General features: G+C 35.0%; 2 protein-coding genes across 2 annotated transcripts; one reads left to right on the plus strand and one right to left on the minus strand.

The window, feature by feature from the left end:
• Window positions 1–10,785: 10,785 nt before the first annotated feature.
• Window positions 10,786–13,743, minus strand: LOC141686305 (uncharacterized). The gene is made up of 2 exons (XM_074491349.1): window positions 13,568–13,743; window positions 10,786–11,401 (listed from the first exon to the last, which is right to left on the minus strand). Exons 1-2 carry the CDS (start codon window positions 13,741–13,743, stop codon window positions 10,786–10,788), a joined length of 792 nt encoding a protein of 263 aa, XP_074347450.1.
• A 1,376-nt stretch (window positions 13,744–15,119) lies between these two features.
• Window positions 15,120–19,536, plus strand: LOC141707083 (uncharacterized). The gene is made up of 7 exons (XM_074510065.1): window positions 15,120–15,416; window positions 15,789–16,409; window positions 16,837–17,285; window positions 17,364–17,424; window positions 17,517–17,585; window positions 18,760–19,227; window positions 19,443–19,536. The coding sequence occupies exons 1-6, from the start codon at window positions 15,135–15,137 to the stop codon at window positions 18,829–18,831; spliced, it is 1,554 nt and encodes a 517-aa protein (XP_074366166.1). The 5' UTR covers window positions 15,120–15,134; the 3' UTR covers window positions 18,832–19,227; window positions 19,443–19,536.
• The last annotated feature ends 4,999 nt before the right edge of the window (window positions 19,537–24,535 follow it).

The raw sequence follows: 24,535 nt of genomic DNA on the forward strand, positions 1-24,535 counted from the left end.
GAGAGGGGTCAAGCCTTGTGCTTTTGCCAGCTGCATTAGGAGATTGGTTTGAGATTGTTGGTTGAGAAGAAGGGTGGCCACAGAGTCTTCAATTCCTTGAACTCTGTCTTCCAACTTGGCCAGCCTTTGTTCAGTAACTGATTCCTTTTTCAATCTCGAAACCAAGTCCTGCAAAGTACCATAGGGCATGACTGAATCCAATTTTTCTGAAGTGAAGGATTTCAAGTCAGCAATATCTTTCCTGAGATCATCTAGACTCATATTTTGCTTTACTTTCTGCAACTTCATGAGATGCAGTGAGTCCAGGTGAGCTTGGAGGATAGCCTTGATATTTGCATTTGAAGTGTTCTGAATGGCCTGTTGAATAGTGATGATTTGTTTGACCAAGTGGACATTGAATTCACCTGTTCTATGCTCCTTAGTCAGGGCCCATTCAGGTAGATTAGGAATGGAACTAGGGTCTTCATCTCCCCCTATGTTCATGCTTCCATCAGAAGAAATAGAGTCATCATCATCAGAATTTACTCCAAATTCCTCAGATGGCTCACCAGCTGTAGAAGGCATCCTGTTAATAGCAGCTTTATCCCTTTGAAGAGATTTTGTTGAGTGCACCAGATGTAGTGTCCTTTCTGCCTTCTCATTGCCCTGAGCAGCCAACAGTTGATAGGCTGTCACAGGATGAGTAAAAGTGTCAGCATCCAAGGAAATGTTATCAATTACAGCTTTGTAATGTTGCTGAAATTGTCTTTCCTTTTCAGCATCATCCACAATCATTGACTCATGAGCAATGGCTGGTTCCACCCTTGTATCAACTGTACCTGCTTTTCTCTCTTTTTCTCTATGTTCTTGCATCAGGGGCTCCCCCTGGCTCACACATCTCACTCTCTCACCTTCACCTTCTAAGGTGGTACTCCACTCACTGACTTTTGCCATGCTGGAAGAAATAGCATGCATTTTTGTGCTCTAAATCTCTCCTTCTGCCTGGGAGCAACCCAGCCTCTCACTCAAATTTTCACTCCCTGCCCTCAATCCTAAAAGTGATTGCACAGTATTCATGTCTTCTACACTTGGAATCATTTCAGTTATTTGTGTAGAGACTATCAACGGATGTGGAATATCCGTTGAAGTTGAAACTGTTGTTATCAACGGATAACTGCTGTTAAGCTTATCCGTTGAAGAGCAACCACTTGTCAACGGATGAGTGATATCCGTTGAAGAAGGAAAAGAAGATGAAATTGAAAGTGATATAACTGTTGAATCTGTATAGATTGATTTGATATGTGTTGATACAGATCCTTCAATTATATCTGAAAGAATTTGCGGGTGATCCAACAAATCATCTAAAAGATGATGATCACCTGTATTTGAGTGGGGCTCCTCCCTGAGTTGTAAAGAGGGAGAATCAGGAATTGATGGGAATAACATATCCACATCCAGAGATGGTGATGAAGTGTTTGGTGATTGATGTGTGATTATTGTGAGAGAATGGGGCTGTGACTCCACATTTATTGGAGTCACATCAAACTGAGTTTGAGAAGGCACAGAGACAGATGGATGTATATGTGCAGTGTGTGCACCCTGTGTAGAAGATTGGGTTCTAGCCTTCTTTCTTCTAATAAAAGCTTTTGTAGGTGAGTGTTTGGCTTTAGTGTCCCTCCCTCTTTTGTTCTGTGTTCCTGGTTGGGAACTCTTTTCAATAGTAACATCCTTTTGGGAGGATGCTACTAGGGATGTGCTAGAAACCTTTTCAACCACCACAGCTTTTTGAGAAACTGGGGCTTGGCTAGCTTGGGAAGCACTCAACTCTCCTTCCTTATCCTGGGGGTTTCTTTGATGTTCACCCCTCCCCTCACCACTCACACCCTGTTCACTTCCCTCAGGGTTAATGGTTGTTGTTACAACTGTTGTCTTTTGAGAAACAACAGAGGTGGTTTTCTTTGTCTTGGATTTTGAAAGTTTAGATTTGGTGACCTTGGTAGAAATCTGTTGGGGCATTGACACAGATTTCATGGCCACACTAGAAGATAAAGAAATAGAGGGGTTGGAAGAAGTAGGAGTTGTAGAAGCAATTACCTCACCTACCTGGGGTGCATTCATGATTGGTAAATATACCAATTGCACACTGCTGTTAAGATCCATTCTCTTCAAGTCTGCAAGAACTCTTTTCTCTTGTGCCCAGCACTTGAGTTTATTATTCTCATTGATTATGACTAAACCTTCAGCAACATGGTTAGCCAATAACATAAAGAATCTAGCATAATAGATGTTATTAGGTCTATTAGCTTTGTTACCCAATCTAGTACCTAATTCTAGCATCACATAGTTGCTAAAGTTAAAGTACCTATCAGAAACAAGCATATAGAACATATTAACAAGAGATGAAGTTATGGCATCAAAATTACTAATTTTCCCAGAGAAAACCTTTATGAAGGCATCCCCAAGAAAACTCCATTCTTTCCTAAGGCCTTTTCGTCTAATACCCCCTAAATTAGCAGAGTTAAGAGAGTAACCTATGGAATCTAACATGCTGGATACATCACTATCAGTGTGTGGTGTCATGGCATTGTTCTCAGGTAATTTAAAACATGCTTGTAAGTCATCACAGTTAATACAGTGATTTTTACCTTTGAGAGTGAAGGAGATAGTCATATCCATGGAGTTGAACTCAGCAGTTGTCCAAATCTCCTCAACTACTTCACAGAAAATCGTTGGGGCTTCCAGCATTGCATAGCTAAGTTTACAGTTTTTGATGAAGTCCATCATTTTGTGATAATCTGAGTGGGCTTCATTCTTTTCTACCAGAGCTATGAAATTGTTCTTCTCGTAGATGAACCCAGATTGAGACATAATCTTCACGACTGGTGCCATTGTTGTGAGTAGAAATTGCAGAGAATAACTTGAAGGTTTTGCAGAGAGAAAATGGTAAATGCTTGAAATTCTAAGAAAGCGTAAAGTAATAATGAACAATCAGAAGGGCTTATATGCTTTCAAAGAAAAAGAAATAAATAAAGGATTAATCAATAAATAGGTGTTAGTGAATTTCAGCCGTTTAAGAATAAACTGTAAGTATTCTAATAACTACCTTTAAAACCAATACATACAGATGTATGTATGGTATCAACGGTTAAGAAAATAGAATCAACGGCTGTGAAACACCTCAAACGTCTGATGTGACATTTCAACGGATAATGTAAATTGTCATCCGTTGAAAGGTACTTCAGCTTTATCCGTTGACGGATAAAAGTTCCAGAGATATAATTGTCTTTCAACGGATAATGAATATCCGTTGATAGAGCAATTTTGACTTTCAACGGATAGGGAACATCCGTTGATGGAATAAACTTTGTTAAAAGTCAAATTTGTTCTAGCAACTAATATATTTCAGGCTTCTCATCAAATTGCAAAGAAGACATGAATTTTAAGAGTAATTAAGCATACCTAGCTCACTTACCAATCTTGTGAATGTTGATTCATCAAGTGGCTTGGTAAATATGTCAGCAATTTGTTGTTCACTTGGAACAAAATGTAGTTCCACTGTACCATTCATGACATGCTCCCTGATGAAGTGGTACTTAATATCAATGTGCTTGGTCCTTGAGTGCTGCACAGGATTCTCTGTTATGGCTATGGCACTTGTGTTGTCACAAAAGATAGGTATTCTATCAACATGAAGTCCATAATCAAGGAGTTGATTCCTCATCCATAACATTTGAGAACAGCAACTTCCAGCAGCAATGTATTCAGCCTCAGCTGTAGAAGTAGAGACTGAATTTTGCTTTTTGCTAAACCATGATACAAGCTTGTTTCCCAGGAATTGGCAGGAGCCTGTTGTACTTTTCCTGTCTATTTTGCAACCTGCATAGTCTGCATCTGAATAACCAATTAGATCAAAGCCAGATTCTCTAGGATACCAAATTCCTAAATTTGGTGTACCCTTGAGATATCTGAAAATTCTCTTGATAGCAATTAAGTGAGACTCCCTAGGATCAGCTTGAAATCTAGCACACAGACATGTAGCAAACATTATATCTGGTCTGCTAGCAGTTAAATATAAAAGAGAACCAACCATGCCTCTATAACTTGTAATGTCCACAGACCTTTCAGTCTTATTTAATTCAAGTTTGGTGGCAGTGGCCATGGGAGTTTTTGCAGATGAGCATTCCATTAAGTCAAACTTCTTTAAAAGATCATAAATATATTTAGTTTGACTAATGAAAATTCCATCACTAACTTGTTTAACTTGTAAACCAAGAAAATAGGTTAGTTCTCCCATTAGGCTCATTTCATATTTACTTTGCATTAGCTTAGCAAACTTTTTGCAAAGTTTATCATCTATAGAGCCAAATATTATGTCATCTACATAAATTTGAACAAGTATACTAGAGCCATTAACATCCCTAAAGAAGAGAGTTTTATCAACAGTACCTCTAGTGAAGTGATTCTCCAAAAGAAATTTTGATAAGGTTTCATACCAGGCTCTAGGTGCTTGCTTCAGTCCATAGAGTGCTTTCAACAGATAATACACATAGTCTGGAAAATTTGGATCTTCAAATCCTGGAGGTTGACTTACATAGACTTCTTCCTCTAATTTCCCATTTAGAAATGCACTCTTGACATCCATTTGATAGACTTTGAAATTGGCATGGGCTAGAAATATTCTGATGGCTTCAAGTCTTGCAACAGGAGCATATGTTTCATCAAAATCTATTCCCTCTTGCTGAGAATAGCCTTTAGCAACCAGTCTGGCTTTATTCTTTATGATAATGCCATTTTCATCCATCTTGTTTCTGAATACCCACTTTGTGTCAATAGGACTCTTGTTCTTTGGTTTGGGTACCAGCTTCCAAACTTGGTTTCTCTCAAATTGGTTTAGCTCTTCCTGCATAGCTAATATCCAATCTGGATCCAATAGAGCTTCTTCCACTTTCTTAGGTTCCTCCTGAGATAGAAAACTACTGTACAGACATTCATCTTGAGTAGCTCTTCTTGTTTGCACTTTAGATGATGCATCACCAATGATCAGTTCAAAGGGATGATTCTTGGTCCATTTCCTTTGTGGTGGAAGATGTGCTCTAGATGAGGTGGCCTCAGTATTGTCATGATGTGAGACAGAGTGTTGACTAGTTGAAACTCCCCCTGAGTTGTTGGTCCTTTGCAGGGAACTTGGAGTTCTATCAACTGATGATGTAAATCGATTATCCGTTGATGAACTATGATCAACGGATGCTTCATTTTGTACTTCAACGGATGATGCACTATGTCTTTCAACGGATACTGCATTGCTTCTATCAATGGATGCAGTATTTTGTGCATTATCCAGGGGCATGTTTTGAATCCCTTTTGAAGTGTCATCTCCATCAGTCTCCTCTTCACTATCATCACAATATATCTCAATGTTGTCAAATTTGAGTCTCTCATTATGTCCCTCATCTGTTAGTCCATCAATCTTTTTATCATCAAACACAACATGCACAGATTCCATAACAATGTTGGTTCTTAGATTGTAGACCCTATAAGATTTTCCAGCTGAATAACCAACAAATATTCCTTCATCAGCCTTTGCATCAAACTTCCCTTTATGGTCAGATTGATTCCTCAGTATAAAGCATTTACATCCAAAGACATGAAGAAAGTTTAGAGTTGGTTTTCTTCTCTTGAACAACTGATAAGGAGTCATGCCTTTAGCTTGATTGATCAAAGAAATATTCTGAGTGAAGCAGGCACAATTAACAGCTTCAGCCCAGAAATATGTTGGTAACTTTGATTCTTCAAGCATTGTTCTGGCAGCTTCAATTAAAGATCTGTTCTTTCTTTCAACAACCCCATTTTGCTGAGGTGTTCTTGGAGCTGAGAACTCATGCATGATTCCATTTTCTTCACAGAACAGCCTTAATGTCAAATTCTTGAACTCAGTTCCATTGTCACTCCTGATATTTCTAACCTTCAAGTCAGGATGATTGTTGACTTGCCTGATGTGATTGATAATGATTACACTTGCTTCATCCTTTGATCCAAGAAAACAGACCCATGAGAACTTTGAGAAATCATCTACAATCACTAAGCAATATCTTTTTCTTGCTATTGACAATACATTGACTGGTCCAAACAAATCCATATGTAGCAGCTGTAATGGTTCATCAATTGTTGTTTCAAGCTTCTTCTGAAATGATGCTTTCCTTTGTTTGCCTTTCTGACAAGCATCACACAGACCATCCCTTGAGAATTCAACAAGAGGAATTCCTCTTACTAAGTCCTTTTTGACTAGATCATTCATTGTTTTGAAATTCAAATGGGATAGCTTCTTGTGCCATAGCCAACTCTCAACTGAACTTGCTTTGCTGAAGAGACAAGTAATAGATTCTGCATCTGTAGAGTTGAAGTCAGCTAAGTACACATTTCCTTTTCTAACTCCAGTTAGAACCACTTTGTTGTCTTCCTTACTAGTGACAACACAGGCTTCAGAATTGAAGGAAACTGTATTCCCTCTATCACATAGTTGACTGATACTCAGTAAGTTGTGCTTGAGACCATCAACTAATGCAACTTCTTCAATGATGACATTCCTTGTTGAAATCAAGCCATATCCCATAGTAAACCCTTTGCTGTCATCTCCAAAGGTTATGCTGGGGCCAGCTCTCTCTTTAAACTCTGTGAGCAGGGAGAAATCTCCAGTCATGTGTCTTGAACAGCCACTGTCCAAGTACCATAGATTTCTTCTATTTTCCTGCACACCACAAAATCAATCAATTTGATTTTGGTACCCAAGTTTCCTTGGGTCCATTCTTGTTAGCCTTTCTCCTAGACTTCATTCCTCCTGCATCTTTAGACTTAGGTGATTTTGAGTCAACCTTGGTCTTAGATGTGGTTGGTTGAGGTGTAGGGTTAGTCACAACATTATCCAGCACATTTATAGAATTATTAGGCATGGATTGTGCATACATGTTATTCCACATTGGCATATTGTATGGCATTTGAGGCATACTGAATGCAGCAAGATAAGGATTGTTAAAATATGGCATGTTTGCAAAATGTGCATAAGGATTTTGTTGAGACATAACAGGCATAGCATGTAGAGGTGATACAGACATGTTAGGCATGGAAGAGGGTACAGTTATGGGAGATTTCTTAATAGATTTACAATTAGCAGATAGATGATTAACACTACTACAATGCACACAGCTTTTTCTAGGAGCATACTTGTCAGGTGTGTAATTGTTATGTTTGTTAACTCCTACCTTCCCATTTCTGTTGGATTTCCTTTTGGATTCCTTTTTATCCTCAACCATCTTGAGCCTATTGTTTAACTGTTCTAAGGTCATGTGCCCTACATTCACCTTTCTGACATCTTTGGATGTGCTTGCTCCTTCTTTGACAAAGTTCTTTGAAGTTGAACCAAACTTTTTGTTGAGTTTCTTTAGATTTTCTCTTTTAGAAACATCTGCCTGTTTTAATTGAGGAACCTTCAACGGATGTTCCTTTTCTTCCTTCAACGGATAACTTTCATCATCCGTTGATTCCACATCCGTTGACAGTCCATCAATTAATTCCAGTTTCTTTTTATTTTTATCCCAGGCAGTTTCACAGAATGATTCAATTCCTTGGACTTTGGCAATTTGAGCACTTACATCCCTAGATGTTTTCCAGGCTTTAATCACCTCTTGCTCTTTCTCTAATTGATTGGAAAGTATTTCTACTTTCTTAACAGATTCAGCTAGTTCATTTTCAACAGATATACAATGCAATTTGGTTTTCTCTAGGTCAATCAACTTATTTTCTAACACAGTATTTCTATTACTTAAAAACAGATTGTTCTCTTTGATCCTACTATTTTCTTTAGCAAGAGATTTAAGAGACACACGCAAATGATACAATTCAGTAGACATGTCATTGAAAGCATCATTGCACTCTTCTTTAGTAAGCTGTGTTAAATCAGTAGTGATTACCTGATTGCTTGATGAACTAACTTCGTTTTCTTCAGAATCAGCCATGAGAGCAAGGTTGACATAATCCACATCTTCATCCTCTTCATCTCCATCAGCTGCCCAGTCCTTTTCTTGAGTAATGAAAGCCCTTTCCTTCTGTTTGAGTAGATCAAAATATTTCTTTTTGTAATCTACTTGTTCAAATTTCTTCTTTTCAGAGGTTGGCTTTCTGCACTCACTTGCAAAGTGTCCACTTATACCACAATTAAAACACTTGAACTTGGATTTGTCCACCATGTTCTTATAGGGTTTAGTGGCTCTAGTGTTTTTCCTGAACTTCATCTTTGCAAATCTCCTGGACAGAAATGCAAGATGCTCATCAATACCATCAGAGTCATCTTGACTGGAGTTGTCTTCATTTTCAGCAACTTGCTCTTTACCCTTGTCTGATTCTGGATTTCTTACACCATCTTTGGAGCTTGATGTAGATCTCACAGTTTCTTTTCTGCATTCTTTCTCATTTTCAGCTACCAATGCAACTGAACCTCCTTTCTTTCTCCCCCTCTCCAATACCTCATCCTGTTCCAACTCTAGTTCATAAGTCTTCAAGATTCCATATAATCTTTCAAGAGTAAAGTCCTTATAATCCTGAGAGTTTCTTAAGGAAACAGTCATGGGTTTCCATTCCTTTGGTAAGGATCTCAAAAATTTAAGATTTGAATCCTTCACCTGGTACACTCTACCATACAGCTTCAGTCCATTCAACAGCTTTTGGAATCTATTAAATGTGTCATTTAAAGATTCATTCTCTTCAAAATGAAAGTACTCATACTGTTGAATGAGAAGCTGCATTTTGTTCTCTTTTACTTGTTCTGTACCTTCACACAGCAACTGAACTGTGTCCCAAACCTCTTTGGCAGTTGAACAATTTATCACATTATCAAACATATCCTTGTCAAGACCATTAAACAAAATGTTCATAGCCTTCTTATCCTTGTGGACTTCTTCTGTGTCTTCCATTGTCCATTCTGCTCTAGGTTTTGGAATGGATTGACCAACAGCAATTGTGGCCGTAGCAACTGTGGCTACTTTGTGGGGAATGTGAGGACCATTCTCAATGCAGTTTACATAACCTTCATCTTGGGAGAGTAGATGAAGGTGCATTTTCACCTTCCAGTGGTGATAACTGTCTTTGTCAAGAACTGGGATCTTTACTCCAATATCCTTCTTACTCATCTTTGTTAGATTCCAAGATCTTTAAACTCTTTGTATGTCAAGAGCCTGCTCTGATACCAATTGTTATTCCTAGAGGACTAACAATGAGATTTACAGAAGGGGGGTTGAATGTAAATCTCAAAACTTTTTCAGGTTTTGAGAAGTTTATTAAAGCAGTGTGTTCTAGATGAACAAGTGTATGAATTGCTTTGAGCTAATGCAGACAGATATATATTCAAACACAAAATGTAAAGAACACAACAAACTTTAAAAACTTTTCTGGTGGATTTGTTGTTCCACCAGAGATGGTATATTAGAAAATCTGTGTTCAACAATGTTGATCACAGCTGCATCCTAGTACAAACTAGATGAATTTTCTCTCAAGATATTTCTTAACAGCTCTGGAAAATCTCACACTAATTACTAGCTTCTTCTTGGTTTATATATTACCAAGTGTACAAGTGAAAAACAATATAAAATTACAATAGTAAAATAAGTTCTTCACTTGCTTCTTTTCCTGTTCCCTCAAGTACTTTGTTGACTATTGCATCTTTGTACTAAAGAAGAACGGCTGCTTTTTCTGTTGATCCTGAAATTCGGCTACCACATCTCACTTTTCTCTGTCAACCCATGTGCCTCTGTTTGTAGGTACAACTACCACTTATCAACGGCTAATTAGCAGAACATCCGTTGAAGCTTTCATCCGTTGATGACTTCATCCGTTGAAGGATGTTATCCGTTGAAGCTTTCATCCGTTGATGCTCTCATCCGTTGAAGGATGTTATCCGTTGAAGCTTTAGAGACATCCGTTGAAGCTTAGCTTCTCATCCGTTGAAGGTCTTTAAGTCATCCGTTGATACCACTTCATTTATACAAAATTACAAGGCATGAAATATTTACAATTGGCCTTCCTATCTGCATATCATCTAGTAGTCAACATGACTTATAGTTTCTCTCAACTTCTAAGAATTACATTTTAAATACAGAGACTGAAATATGCTACAATACTAGACTTATTTCTAAGTAAAGCTACACCATCAACGGATAGCCAAAGTGGTCTTATCCGTTGAGGCTACAGACACTAAATTTCTACTTAAGTGTTTTGTTAAACATATCATCAAACTAATGCACATATATTCCTAACAGTATATAATTAAGAAACATAATTTATTTGATAAGAACATAACACACTACATAGTTCAAACAAAATAAAGCACACAATACACACTACTATAATAATTATATGAAACTAATCTTCAGCCTCCCATATGGGAGTTTCGTTAGGTTCATTCGGACCATTAATGCTTATTCCTTCAGTTGTGATTCTCGGAAAATCATCTATGTTATTGTTGGCGAAATTTTTTTCTACCATTTTCTCTTTTGATTTTTGAGAAGATTGGTATAACTTAACAAGATGATCTGGGGTATGACAATTACGTGTCCAGTGCCCATTCATGCCACACCTATAGCAAACATTTTCAGTTTTTCCTCCTTGTGATGCCTTTCTTTTACTCTGTGATTCAGATTGCCACTTCCGGTGACCAGAGTTGTTATATGGACGAAAATGCCCGTGGCTCCGACCTCATCCACGGCACCGCCCTTGGCCCCGTCCACCTCTATACCCTTTTCCACGTACATTCGGCTGGAATTACATGTTATTTACTTCAGGTAATGGGGCAGATCCTGTTGGACGGGATTGATGATTCTTAATCACCAATTCATGATTCTGTTCAGCAACGAGGAGAGTTGATAGAAGATCCCCGAACTTGGTAAATTTGCGCTCCCTGTACATCTCTGCTAAATTGATATTGTTGGGGTGAAAAGTTGATAGTGTTTTATCGATTTTTCTTTTCTCCGTAACTTTCTCACCACACATAATAAGCCTAGAACTTATTTTGAACGAAGCAGAGCTATATGCTCGGACACTCTTAAAATCCTGAAGTCTTAAATTAGCCCAATCATTTTCAGCTGCAGGTAGATAAACTAGTTTCTGGTGATCGAACCTATCCTTTAGATTTTTCCATAATATAAAAGGATCCTCGACTTCTAAGTACTTAGATTTTAAATCTTCATGCATGTGGTGTAGGAGAAAAATTATGGAGGTAAAGTTTTCTTCAGCCGTGGATTTATTTTCTGCCTTTATTGTATCGCTTAATTTCTTTGAACCCAAGTGCAACTTTACATCTTGTACCCATGATAAATAATTATCGCCATAAATGTCCAAGGAAACGAACGACAAGCTTGTAATATTTGTCATACTAAATCTGAATTAACACGAAAATTATTAAATTTTAATTCATCAATGTAAATATTACATAAAATCCTACTTAATCGGGTGCGTTAACAAGTATGCAATAATCAATGTATATATCATTATTATCATTGATATTATAAACAGATCTATATATAAAATGACAAATGGATTTTCACCCGCCATACGGACGTCTGCGTATGCAGATTATCTCCGACCAATAATAAATTAAAGTGGACAATCCTTCTCAGTTTCGGCAGGGCTTCGTGCTGATAACGTGTTGTAATATACTAGTAATAATGGTAACCATAAAAGAGCTACTAAATTAGAGAGCAAGAGTGGAGGGAAATATGAGCATAGAAAGAATTGCTCGGTGCAAAATTTTCATTCACAGATGCAATCTATTTATAGTAAAACAAAGGGAGCAAGTATTAAATGCAAGGTAACAATTTCTACAAATCTATGCATAGCCTAACTATTGCAATATTGACTAACTATATGACAATCAATTTACAACACTTTTAACATTTTAAAAAAAATCTTATTATGAGCCTTAGTTTTCCATTTTTTAGATTTCATATTCATCTCAGGAATATATTCATGAACTTGTCATACATTAAACGTCTTACAACATCCTTCTTGTTACCCACTTCTATGTCGATCCCTTCTTTTATCCCATCATGTAACTGGAAATAAGCCAGTAAAAGACAATTAGAAGCAAGTGGTGCTACGTAAACAAAGACGGATCTTAGTGTTTTTGTACTTGTCAACTTTGAGGTGTCGAGTGAGGGATTGTTCCATCTTTTATGAAAGGGTGCCCTAATACCTTACTATTAGAGAAAAGGGAGTACTATCTGATGCTTCGCTCGATTATTGTCCTATTCCGCTCGATTATTATCCTATTACGCTCGATTATTATCCTATTACGCTTGATTATTGCGCCATTTTCTTTACTATTCTTTAGGGCCAGGGACGGGGTTAAAACGCGTGATGATACCATGATTTAGGGTCGGGGTTAAAACGCGTAGAGATACCCGCGAAAAGCAAAACATAGAATCGTAACTATTGATATAATTTTAGTTGGGGCCGTTTCGTACTCAAATCCGAACCGGGGAGAGGAATTTTTTCAGTGCACAAAAAGATAGTGTGTATGGGGTTAAATATTTATGAAAAATTATTATGTTATGAAATGATCCATGTTACGAAATCAAGACCCCCAAGTCCATGCAAGAAGGCCCACTAATCTATCCAAATTAAAAGCCCATCAAAGGTAGCTCCTCACATGAAATCATGCAAAGGATCCGAGCCCTTCACATCAAAATGATGTTCCAGCGGTCTCTACCCAAGTAGCTTTGGTCCATGATAAAATGCGTCAGGGTTCAACAGTTGTGGGGTCTTATTTTACATCCCACCCCCGATGCATGGTATCTTCGTATTGTAAGGATATGAGATTAGAATCATACTTCCGGAGTCACAACAAGAGCTATTGGCATTATTGGTATAACATATACTGGAGGGCTAAACTAGGGATTATTGGTATAACATACACTGGAGGGCTAAACGCTATGTAAAGGAGACCAATCAAAGATCATTTCATTGCATATTGGCTTCTAATGATGTTCTTCTTTCTTGAATACCTGGCTAAAGGAGATATGTTCTTCGTAGGTTGCTAGAGAATCGATAGTGCATAGTGCACGAATGAATGCATAGTGAAAGTAAGTCTGGGGTAATATCCTCTTTCCTGCCCTAGGTCATAAGTGTTAAGTTACGCTACATCAAGGCTAAATTACAAATGTCAGCTAAAAAAAGCAGTCATTGGTAGTTAAAGAAAGCAAGTGAGTATACGAAGGATAAAAGAAATAGCATATAGAATGCAATGTTGTTAGGTAGTTTCCTATTTAGTTTCGATTTATTTACCTCTGGAACTAAAGTCGTAGGATGCTAACTAAATTAATTGGTAGATTAGAGGTCTTTCGCCGAACATCTTGCTTTGGCACTGTTTTAATCAAGAATTGAGAAGCAGCAGGGTGTATTTAGTTGATGGAACACTTCACAGATTCCTATTTTAACATAGGCCAAGACTTGACAACAACAATAAGATTTGGGCATCAGATCCCTAAAGTTGGAAGTACCTACCTATGATTTCAGAATTGAGTTAATAGGACGTGAGTTGCTTAACCTGGATCTAGCTGCGACTGCATTTACTAGAATTCTAATATGAGTTGCTAGCGCTTCATCGGCTTCCCTTGTATCGTAACCGTCATTATCATTCCTCGGATCATTGTAGCTTAAAGGCCCATGATACCTTATAGCTTCACAGTTACAAGTCATTTTCTCATTACTTTGGCCTCTCATTTTCACTTTTATTGGCATTACTCTCGTGGGATTTCAAAGAAATGGGCTTCAGGTGGAAAAACCCTTTATCTCCCCTGTTCGCTGTATAAGGGAGAAAAGATATAAAAGCCGCATCCGGCTCCGGCTCAGTGTGCGGCTGGACTCCATATTATATATAGAAATACAACTAATCAAATATGATTAGCAATATAATAATAGTATATAGCTCCCTTGAAACGAGAGAACTCTCTTGAAAACAAGTGTAAATGTGTTTTTATTTTCATAGGGCTTTCATAAAGTTAATTGAAATCAACAATTTGTTGAAAATTTTAAAAAAATCATGAAAAAATGTTTAGACTATTTTTGAATTTCATTAATTTAAAGAATATGTGTTTGAATCTCATAAATGTTGATTCAAATCTTGATTTTAAAAATTAAGTGATGACTATTATAATGTTAATAAATTATTATTTCTTAAAATATGCTAAAATATATTTAGAATCTCGTTTTAAATATTAGGTTCTCTCGTTCCCTTTTATGTGTATATATACACACACACATATATATATATTCACACACACATATATATGAAGCACACACGCGCACACACATACATACAATCATACATACATATATATATACATACATATATATATATATGTATGACACCTTCAGTTGGAATCAGCAAATTAAGATGCATACTCTTACACAAACATGATATACACTTGGGTATATATAAGCATCGAATGTTTTAGATGCAACTAATGTCACATATAAGATTGAAGATTTTTTTGACAAAGGTATGGATATGCTCATATGCTTAAGTGTCAGATTGGGTGGGGGTGATAGATTTAAAATACGCCCTATGCAGTGATGTTTCTGGTGGGTAAAATTGTCAAGTTCACTGTTGTTGGGTAAATTCGGTACTTTGCCACGTTAAATCGGGTATTTTGGGTCATGTTTTATTTTAAGTATCTCCGAAGATAAATAATATAATAATATATATTTAAAATGTTCTTAATGGTACTTGAACCATAAAACTCTGGTAGCTAGTATGTGTAGAGCTAATAGTATAAATATTAATTTTATAGTGTAATTGTTGGGATTCGAACTCTAAATATTTGTGTCTATCATTTAGAGCTCTATAGATAATAAATTGTAATATGTTATTAATACTACCGACACACTAAGAATTATACCCATGTTCGATTATATAATTTAGTATAGATATAATGAGTTACTAAAATAGGGGAATGGACATAGTTAAAGTAAAATGAAATACAGAAAAGGGCTATGAGATTTTGGGTCATTGCAAGAATTGTATGCGATTTTATAATTACAGCACCATACATTTCTATGGCTGGACCTATATTATATGCTATATTGTAGATACTCATCGAATTACCTTCTCTATGCAGTTCGTGCTTGCAAATCTGAGGGATGACAGGAGAAATCTTTACATGATTCTGTTTGACTATGTTTTGCATCAAATAAATGAGGCATGTTTGGCTTCTGGAGTTTCTGAGTATAGCGATGATGAGAGTCAAGTTATTGCAACATTGCTCACTCTCGCAGACGCGCCCGAAGCTTTACATATTTCTGTCAGGCTTGGGGTGGATGGCGTTGGGGACCTCTTAAAAAGATCAGTAGCTGCTGCTTTGTCCAGATATGCCAACTGTGACAGACTGAATATGGTAATCTGGTTATGCATTAGTTTAATTTCAAGACCTTGAGAAATGTAGCAATTTATAAACTACCGCACATGTGAATTGTTTAACATAAGAAAATTTAGCATTTGTTTTCGAGAAAATACAAGGGAACAGAGTTATTGTTTACTTAATATGTCATAGCCTTTGTCGTATAAAGTTAGGATACTTTGTTTTCTAGGCTGTTCTATTTGTCTAAGTATTTGTATATAATAAACCTTGTGGTGCTGGGTCTTATTGGTTTCATTGAAGTTTTGATTGGTAGATGTTATAGATGCAATACCTACTGATGATTTGTTTGTACGTCCTGGGTCACTTGATTTTGTTTTCTTATATTTCTATCTGAACTTCTCTTTGCAGCTCCAAGAAAAGATTATTGAGAGATTTGATACAATCGTTCGTTCATTTTCTAATTTAGACACAGAGTTTTCCCACTTGAGACATATATCTAAATCGCATACCTATCTGGAAAGTATAGAGGACGGAGTTCTTAGGAATGATGTCTGCATGAAAGCAAAACTTGCATGGGCCACTTTACATTCTCTCCTTCATTCAGAAAGAATCCCTTATCGTCAAAATGGGTATCTGTGGTTGGGTGATTTGCTCATGGCAGAAATTAATGATAAAAAAGACACAATATGGTCAAATGTTAAGTACTTGCAGCAAAAGATCGCTCTTGCCGGAGTCAATGATTATTCAGAGGATTTAGATGTTCCCTTATCAATTTGGCTTTTATGTGGTCTTCTGAAGTCAAAAAATAGCCTTATCAGATGGGGCTTTCTGTTTGTTCTCGATAGACTTCTTGTACGATGCAAATTTTTGTTGGATGAGAAAAAAATCCATCATTTGAACAATGACGCGCCTGAACATTTACAGGAAAAGAGTCGTCTTGAAAAAGCAAGTGCAGTAATAGATGTTATGAGTACTGCGTTGTCCTTGGTGGCTCAGATAAACGAAACAGACCGCCTAAATATATTGAAGGTAAATTTTGAAAGACGGTAGACTTGTGTTGTTAAATTTGATTGGGAGTAAATATTGATGTATGCCATCTTATTCAAAGAAGATTTGTAGCTTACAAATTGAGCAGGACATTATAACTACTAAAGTAATATAATAGCATGGAATATAGATAAATATAATTGGTTTTGTTGCACCACTTCTTCCTACTTCTTGCAGAGAAATTAAAACATGGTATACTCTTCAGTTTGATCCAGTGTTTATCAACTGTTAATTGTTATATTAGATTTCATTGGACAAGTATATATATTGGGTAGTCCTTGAGAAACAATTCATGATAAGAATACTTGACATATGCAAGTAGTAAATTTATTGGAAATACTTTAGAGAATTATTGCAATACAATTCAAGATATCTTATTCTATAATCTTTGTTTGCCATTTGTTAACAGATGTGCTATATTCTATTTTCCCAACTGTGCCTGAAAGTACTCCCATCAAATTCAGTTTCAAGTGGAGATGCACTTCATGATGATGCTAAATCAGGAACTTCATGTGGGGAGGATCTCATGGAGGACACGAAGAGCAAATTTAGTAGCAAGAATGATACTTTAACAAGTGAGACGGCATCAATGGCTGCGCTACTACTCCGAGGACAAGCCGTTGTACCCATGCAATTGGTTGCACGAGTCCCTGCTGCTTTGTTTTACTGGCCTTTGATTCAACTTGCTAGTGCAGCTACAGACAACATTGCATTAGGTGTTTCGGTTGGTAGTAAAGGTAGAGGAAACATTCCTGGTGCCACATCAGATATAAGAGCCACGCTTCTTTTACTTTTAGTTGGCAAGTGCACTTCTGAACCTGCTGCTTTCCTAGAAGTTGGCGGTGACGATTTCTTTAGGTATCTTTGCAGTTGGATGCTTTAGACAAAGGGTCTAATGTGTATAATGACCTAATATAAACTCTCTGTTTTTGGTAGGGAGCTCTTGGATGATACAGACTCTAGGGTGGCATATTACTCGTCAACTTTCCTTCTGAAGGCAAGATTATTATAAATTTTTCACAGCCTTCTATTAGTTTCACATTCTGTTTCCTGGTTAGTGTGAACTAACACATGAGATTAATTTTACAGAGAATGATGACAGAGGAACCGGAAAGTTACCAACGTATGCTTTCAAGCCTTGTTTATAGAGCTCAGCAGGTTGGAACTATTTCTAGTTTGATGTCATTTTAAACTTCTGACAATATTGGAACATGTGCTTAATATTCCGTTCTCTTATGATGCATATGCTTTATGATGTGACTTCTTGACTGCTGCTCTTTTTACAACCTTTTCAAGTTGTTGAATTTCCTGTTTAGGAAAAACCTTTTGTCATACACTAAATGTTAGGACCATGGAATAAGGTTCCCCAAATGTCACTCTAAAGCCTTATCAATTTAAGAGATGGATGCTTGATTTAGCAATTAATTTCTGTATTTGTCTTGTGATTTCTGATATAGTTAAAAACTTAAAATGCATACTTAATATTATTACGGAGGTACGCCCACTATCTGGTAGCTTGGCAGTAGTGTAGTATGTAGTAGAGATGCACAAAAGGCTACCGGGCCGGGTTTTGACCGGGCCTTAAAAAGCCCGGGTTTTGACCGGGCCTTAAAAAGCCCGGGCTTTTCAGGCTTAGACCTGGCAACGTTCCGTGTCGTGTACAAATATTCTGTGTACTTTCGTGTACCAAATCTTAAACCCGGACCCGACCCGGATTTGCATTCGTGTACCAATTTGGTGACACTAACCTGGAACTAATATATTCGTGTTTACCCGCTTTAGTACACTAAAATACACGGATTATATACGAAAATTATTAATTGTTAAAAAATTCAATAGATAATTAAATGGTGAAGTGTTCATTCACGTAGTCAAGGAATAATAAAATATATTTTAATATTTACAATTATATATATTATTTAGAATAGGTAAAATTCATATTTGGTATTTAGTATATATATATATATTATATTTTTTTAATTAATTATTTATTTATTCCGTGTACTTTCGTTCCGTGTCGTGTACGTGTATTGGAAACCCAAACCCGACACTAATTACATTTTTGTTTTTGTCATGTTCGTGTACTTTTGTGTTCGTGTACCAAATTTTCGAACCCAAACACTAATTATTCGTGTCTTTTCGTACCGTGTTCACGTGTCGTATACCAGTATTGTCAGGTCTAGTAGTATGGTAACAATGCCTTCTTTACTTGCCATATGCTTTGTTTTGCTTGTCCTGCTACTAGATAGTTTTTTTTCCCTATAAGCAGCACTCTATAGGTCTGACTTCTGAGTATCTGACGTGCCTGTAATTTCTTTCTATTCCTTTGCAGAGTAACAATGAAAAGCTGTTAGAGAATCCGTATCTTCAGATGCGAGGGATACTTCAGTTACTGAATGAATGAATTTTCGATTTGGATTATAGTGATATTTTACTCATCTTGGAGATTGCTTCTTTGACTGTACAACCAATACTGCTGACACTTGTTGTGGTGGTTCTAATACGGAGTCATGAAGTTGAGCAGGCACAAGTTGAGATCTTGTCTATATATAGATGCATGTGCAGCTAATTTGAGCCAGGGATGTTGATGATAAAAAGACAATCTATTACTGAACCTCGAAGGAAATCACATAGATACTTCTTTATGTTTGGATGGAACATCACTTTACTGGAGAAATGGTAAAAAAAAACCTAAAAGTGATCTGTAAACATATTTGGACGGGTAGAATATTATTCCAGAGGCATGTACAGATTTCCCAATTTTTCTACTGGAAGCATCAGACTTTTGGACCATCATCAGGTACTAATATAAAGTTTTGGCCACTTGGTTTTTAAATTCTTTTTGTTTCTTCTGTATCCTTTGCCCTTGTCATTGAAGTGTCAGTTAAGGATAACAAGGGTTAAGAATAAATTCTTTTCATTACAAAATATTAAAAAAAAATGTGTTTTTACTGCTTGTTCTGCCAGCTTTTGAATAGAATACATGTTTTCATGTTGTTGGGCGAACTCCTGCAGGCAGTGTGGATATAAACAAGGTTGTTGTCACTTGAAGGGAACTGAAGGCTGATGCAGCAGTTAAATTGTTAGACATGGGTAAAATGACGTGGCATGTGAATCGGTAGTTGAGGGTGTAGAACTGTATAGTTCTTATTTATTTATTCTAGTTTTTGGTCTCAGCCATTTATTGTAATTCGATCTATTTATTTTTTTCCCGATGTTGTAGAATAGTTGATAGGAAATATGTTTGTGAAGATGGAGATGCAATATAATTAACTTTTTTTTGCTAATATTTCTCCCTCGGTCCTTTCCCATCTCCCTTCAACTAGGGGTGTACGCCGTTCGGATCAGATCGATTTTAGTGTAAAAGTCGAACCAACCCGCGAAGAGCGGTTTTAAAAAATTGTCATCCGCAACCGCAATACGGTTGCGGTTAACCGCGTCATTTGCGGTTATTGCGGATCGGTTTGCGGTTCAACCACTTATTTTAAAATAATTAATAATTTGCAAAAAAATAAATTCGGAATATCAATAAATTGAAGTTTAGGTTACGTGATAAATTACATTCAAAAATAAAATATAAACAAATGATCCGTGTGGAATAAGGATATTAAAAACATATAAAAATGTGGAGGTGAGAGAAAAGAAAAAAGAAAAGGATAAAAAAATTTACGTTGATAAATGTGTATATTTATTAATGTATATGATATCAACTACATTTTGAAAATATATTTTATTATAAATATATATTGCAAGTTGCGGTAGCGATTTTGCGATTTACAAAAATTTAAAACCGCGTCCAAACCGCGAATGAGCGGTTTTTAAAATTTAAATCCACAACCAACCCGCGTTTCGCGATTATCCTCAAATACGGTTCGGATGAGCGGCGGGATGCGGTTGAGTACACCCCTGCCTTCAACTATGTTTCATTGGTTGCTTTACTGTTTGTACTTGTGTAGTTTACTCTGTGAACGAAAACAAATAGTAATTGCCAGAAGTATGTAAAACACATGATACGCCAATTATCAGGGCCGCACTAGTTGCCTGCCGCCTTGCCCGTGTATAAAGTGATGCATCAGTATAAAGAAGAATTAAAAGTACGTTCATACATTTTAGAACCAAACACTATTTAACTACACATAATGTCTTGTTTGATTCTTTTATATTCAATCCCTTTTTTTAAAAAAAAAATTGTAATTAAAATTTTACATATTTGTTTTATTACAAATGATTGCTACTTGTAACAAATGTTAAATATCCTTGTGTTTGTAGCTTCTCTGTTATTTAAGAAAAAATTATTAGATAATAATCCATCACAATTTATCTTATAAGCTACTGTAATTTACGTTTTAAAATTTGACGATTAATCGGATTGAATGTTTTTCTTGAGAACGATCCGATTAATTGTTAGAAGTATTTGCAGGTGCCTGCTTTAAAATTCATTTCCCCATCTAAAATTAGGGAGGAACCTTAGCGAAAAAACTGATGTAATTTATCGATTGTAAATGTAAAAATCAGGTTTAAACTTCTTTTTACAAAAATCATCTAGTCGATTAAATCGGTTTGATTGGTAACAATTAGTAAAATATTAAAAAAAATTAATAAAAAATTAGAAAAAAGTAGAAACTTGAATAAAAACTTAGAAAAAGATATTATTATCCTATATGTAATTCGTATTTTAGACGGCAAAATCATAATTGTTTAAATTTTTCCCCTTAAGCTGACTAGAATTCAAAAGTTATATCTTAACTTTTTATTCCACCTCGTCGAATATTTTTAAATATATTTGTACAAATATTCGATATAGGTGCATAATTAAATAATAAAACAATTACATTTGATATATAATTAAGGAGCTAATAATAATAGGTGGACACCCCTTCATTTTCATTTATAGGTACACACTCTTCTCCTTCTATATATTATTGAGTACATGCCACTACCATTATCTGTATATCTCATTGAGTTTTATGTGAAAATCTTATTACATAAACCACATCGACTCTTTCTATCATAATAATTTTCTATTATTTTAACTTTTGAGTAATTTTGCATTATATTATTTATCTAACTCTCTTTTTTAGTTTTCATAGTTTAATTTATAATTATATCTCCTTCTATATATTAAAATAGAATATGTGGCAAATTGAACCATTTTAATGGCTGTAAAATTACAATTTTGCACTTTTATAATGAAAAATTATAAAAATGCGATTTCTCGCACAATTTTTGTTTTGCTAAAATTAGGTATATTGTTGTATCCACTAAGAATCAAACTCCAAATCTCCTAATCAAATATTCACATCATGTGCTACATAACATCCTTACTTATTTTAAAATTCTTATTAAAAAAACCACATCCTCTCTTTTTATCAAATTCTTCTTTTATTACTTTAATTTTTGAGTAAATAAAATATTGGTTTATATTATTTATGTGTCTCCTTTTTATTTAGTTTTTGTAGTTTCATTATAAAATTTTAAGAATGCAACCACCTCATATTTGTTTCACCCGATTCATATACATTTCCAATTTGTTTCACTCGGTTCACATTTATAAATTCTCTTAGTCTATATATATAATTATATATTTTAATATATTTTATTAAATAATTTTTTATAAAAGCAATAATTAAAAAATTATAATAATTTTAAAATAATCTATAATTTTTTGATCAATTTTTTACATCATAATATAATATATACTTTTAATTTGTCATTCATTTACATTATAAATCAATTTTAATATGATTTGATATTAAAAATATGAGATATTATCAATACTTTTATATATTACGAATTATTAGACAATTTTTTATTTAAAAAATATACTAAAAATATAAAATTAATGTTTTTATTTCTTCCCCGCATCCCCGTGGAAATCTTCATTCCGACGGGGATCAGTAATGAAAAGAATTCCCGTTTAAGATTCAAGGTGTGTTCGGAATCGAAGCTGGAGATTGTACTCCCCGACCCCGAAATGACACAATACATATCCCTACAAACAAACTTCAAATATTTTTGTTATATTGATATAGTTTTTAATTTTTTTATTAACATATAACTTACAATAAATATCCAATCTCAAAATTCTGGGGTAAGTTAAAATCGAACTCTACGATAAAAAATAAGTTTTAACCACTTAAGTTATCCAATACCACTTTTATAGTATGTATGGAAAGAAAAGAAGTAAAACAATCCCGTAAAAAGTTGAAATAATCATTTATCGTATTAAAAAATTATTTTTGTATAAATACAAATTCCTTCTAGATAATATTTCAATATATATGAAGGCCCGTTCCTCGCACGGGATTTTACGCTAGTTCTCATTTATAAGTGGACAACCTTATTGATATTGTGACTAAAACACCCATATATATATACAGGGTCTCTATCCACAGCCATAGTTGGATACAGACCCCATACAACCAATAAATCAGGACCGTTGAAGAAGTAAACGGAAAGCTGGGATCCGCTACAGCCGCTATGTTTCATACTCCATACTCTATTTCCCTTTTTGCCCTTTTTCTATATTAATTCATTTATCAATGTATTTTTATCTACATAAATATTAACTTAATAAGATATTATTCTTAATATTTCTGATTAAAGATTGTATATTAAAAAAATACTATAAAATAATTTTATAATATTATTAAATATTATATTAAATATTTAATATTTAATATTTTAAAAGTATTGAAACATTAAAATGAAATTAAAATATTAAAATATTTAATAATAAATATTAAAATAATTAATGAAAATATTTTGATATTTAAATATTTTAATTATTCAATATTTTTAATAATAAATGAAAATATTTGAATATTTGAAAATATTAATAATGTTAAATATTATATCGAATATCAAATAAACATGAATCTACCACCGCAATGTTTCATTGCGGCAGCCGCAATGAAGCATTGCGGTAGTCATTTTTCTTTACACGCGGAAACTAACCTAAAACTCAAAAACACACATAACAGAGACGTTTTTTGGCGATTCTTGGCGATTGAACATTCTCTTATATACATACACTCTGCTCCGTCCTATATATACACACGCTCCTGTTCTCTTTAATCTCAATTGCAAAACAGGTAATTTTACTTCTTCTTTTTTATATTTTAGTCTTCTCAATTGCTTATGAATTATCAAATGAAATTGCTCCTGTTCTTGTACATTACCTTAATGAAAATGTATGCCATGAACGAAATTTGGGCTTCTCGGTGTAAAAATTACTTTAATTTTTTATTGCAGTTATAAATGTGTATTAAAATATTTGGCAAAGAGGCGTTAAGATGATATGTATTAGCATAAATTGTGGTTTTGAGATGCAGTTTGTTGGTTGTTTCTTATTTGATCCCTCTGTTTTCAAGAATCTACAGCCATTGGGCAACATAAGACTACAATGCCATATAGGTGCATTTTTAACGTTACGGTATCACAGTGCCAATCTAGGCTTGATTAATGACTGGCCGTGGATGTTCATTTGAAAGGTGCCTTACCCCCGCAATGCTTCATTGCGGCCCCCACAATGCTTCATTGCGGCTGCCGCAATGAAACACTGCGGGGGTAATTCCAGTTTTTCAGAATTTTGCAGATTGGTCACTGCACTTGCAAATGTTTTATTTGTTATATAATACTTTTTCTGTTTTACAGAAAACTTTCTGCCCAACTTTAGAAAAAAAAACTTTAAAAATAATTTTTTTTCAATTTTTTTTTTGGAGTCACTTCTTTTTTTGGGATTATTAATAATGCCAACAAATACTAACATTAACAATATTGAAAATATTTAATTAAAATTCATTAATATTTCAAAGTACATGATAAGAAATTAAAATCAAATTCCGTTGGTGACAATGATTTGTAGATACATGCATTAAAATCCGTCTTGAACTCCGAGTATTGAGTATACAAAGTAGATAGTTTCTCGGGAAACTTGCTACTAATGTGCCACGTACAATATTTATGGTTGGTGTTAGGCATAACCTCGGCAATGACATTACTTAAAACGATGTCTTGATCCGTAATTATGGTAATATGTGGCTTGTTATCGACCGCTTCCAACCAAGTCTTCAAAACCCATCTATAAGAAGTCTCTTTCTCGTCCC

This window comes from Apium graveolens, chromosome 2, assembly GCF_009905375.1.
Source record: "Apium graveolens cultivar Ventura chromosome 2, ASM990537v1, whole genome shotgun sequence".
Taxonomy (NCBI): domain Eukaryota; kingdom Viridiplantae; phylum Streptophyta; class Magnoliopsida; order Apiales; family Apiaceae; genus Apium; species Apium graveolens.

Coding starts and splice junctions, on each gene's coding strand:
- LOC141686305 (XM_074491349.1), bottom strand. CDS start 13,743: ATGAGAGGCCAAAGTAATGAGAAAATGACTTGTAACTGTGAAGCTATA. Junction 11,402..13,567: donor GCAGTCGCAGCTAGATCCAG/GTTAAGCAACTC, acceptor GTGTTAATTCAG/ATTTAGTATGACAAATATTA.
- LOC141707083 (XM_074510065.1), top strand. CDS start 15,135: ATGCAGTTCGTGCTTGCAAATCTGAGGGATGACAGGAGAAATCTTTAC. Junction 15,417..15,788: donor ACTGTGACAGACTGAATATG/GTAATCTGGTTA, acceptor TTCTCTTTGCAG/CTCCAAGAAAAGATTATTGA. Junction 17,286..17,363: donor GGCGGTGACGATTTCTTTAG/GTATCTTTGCAG, acceptor TGTTTTTGGTAG/GGAGCTCTTGGATGATACAG.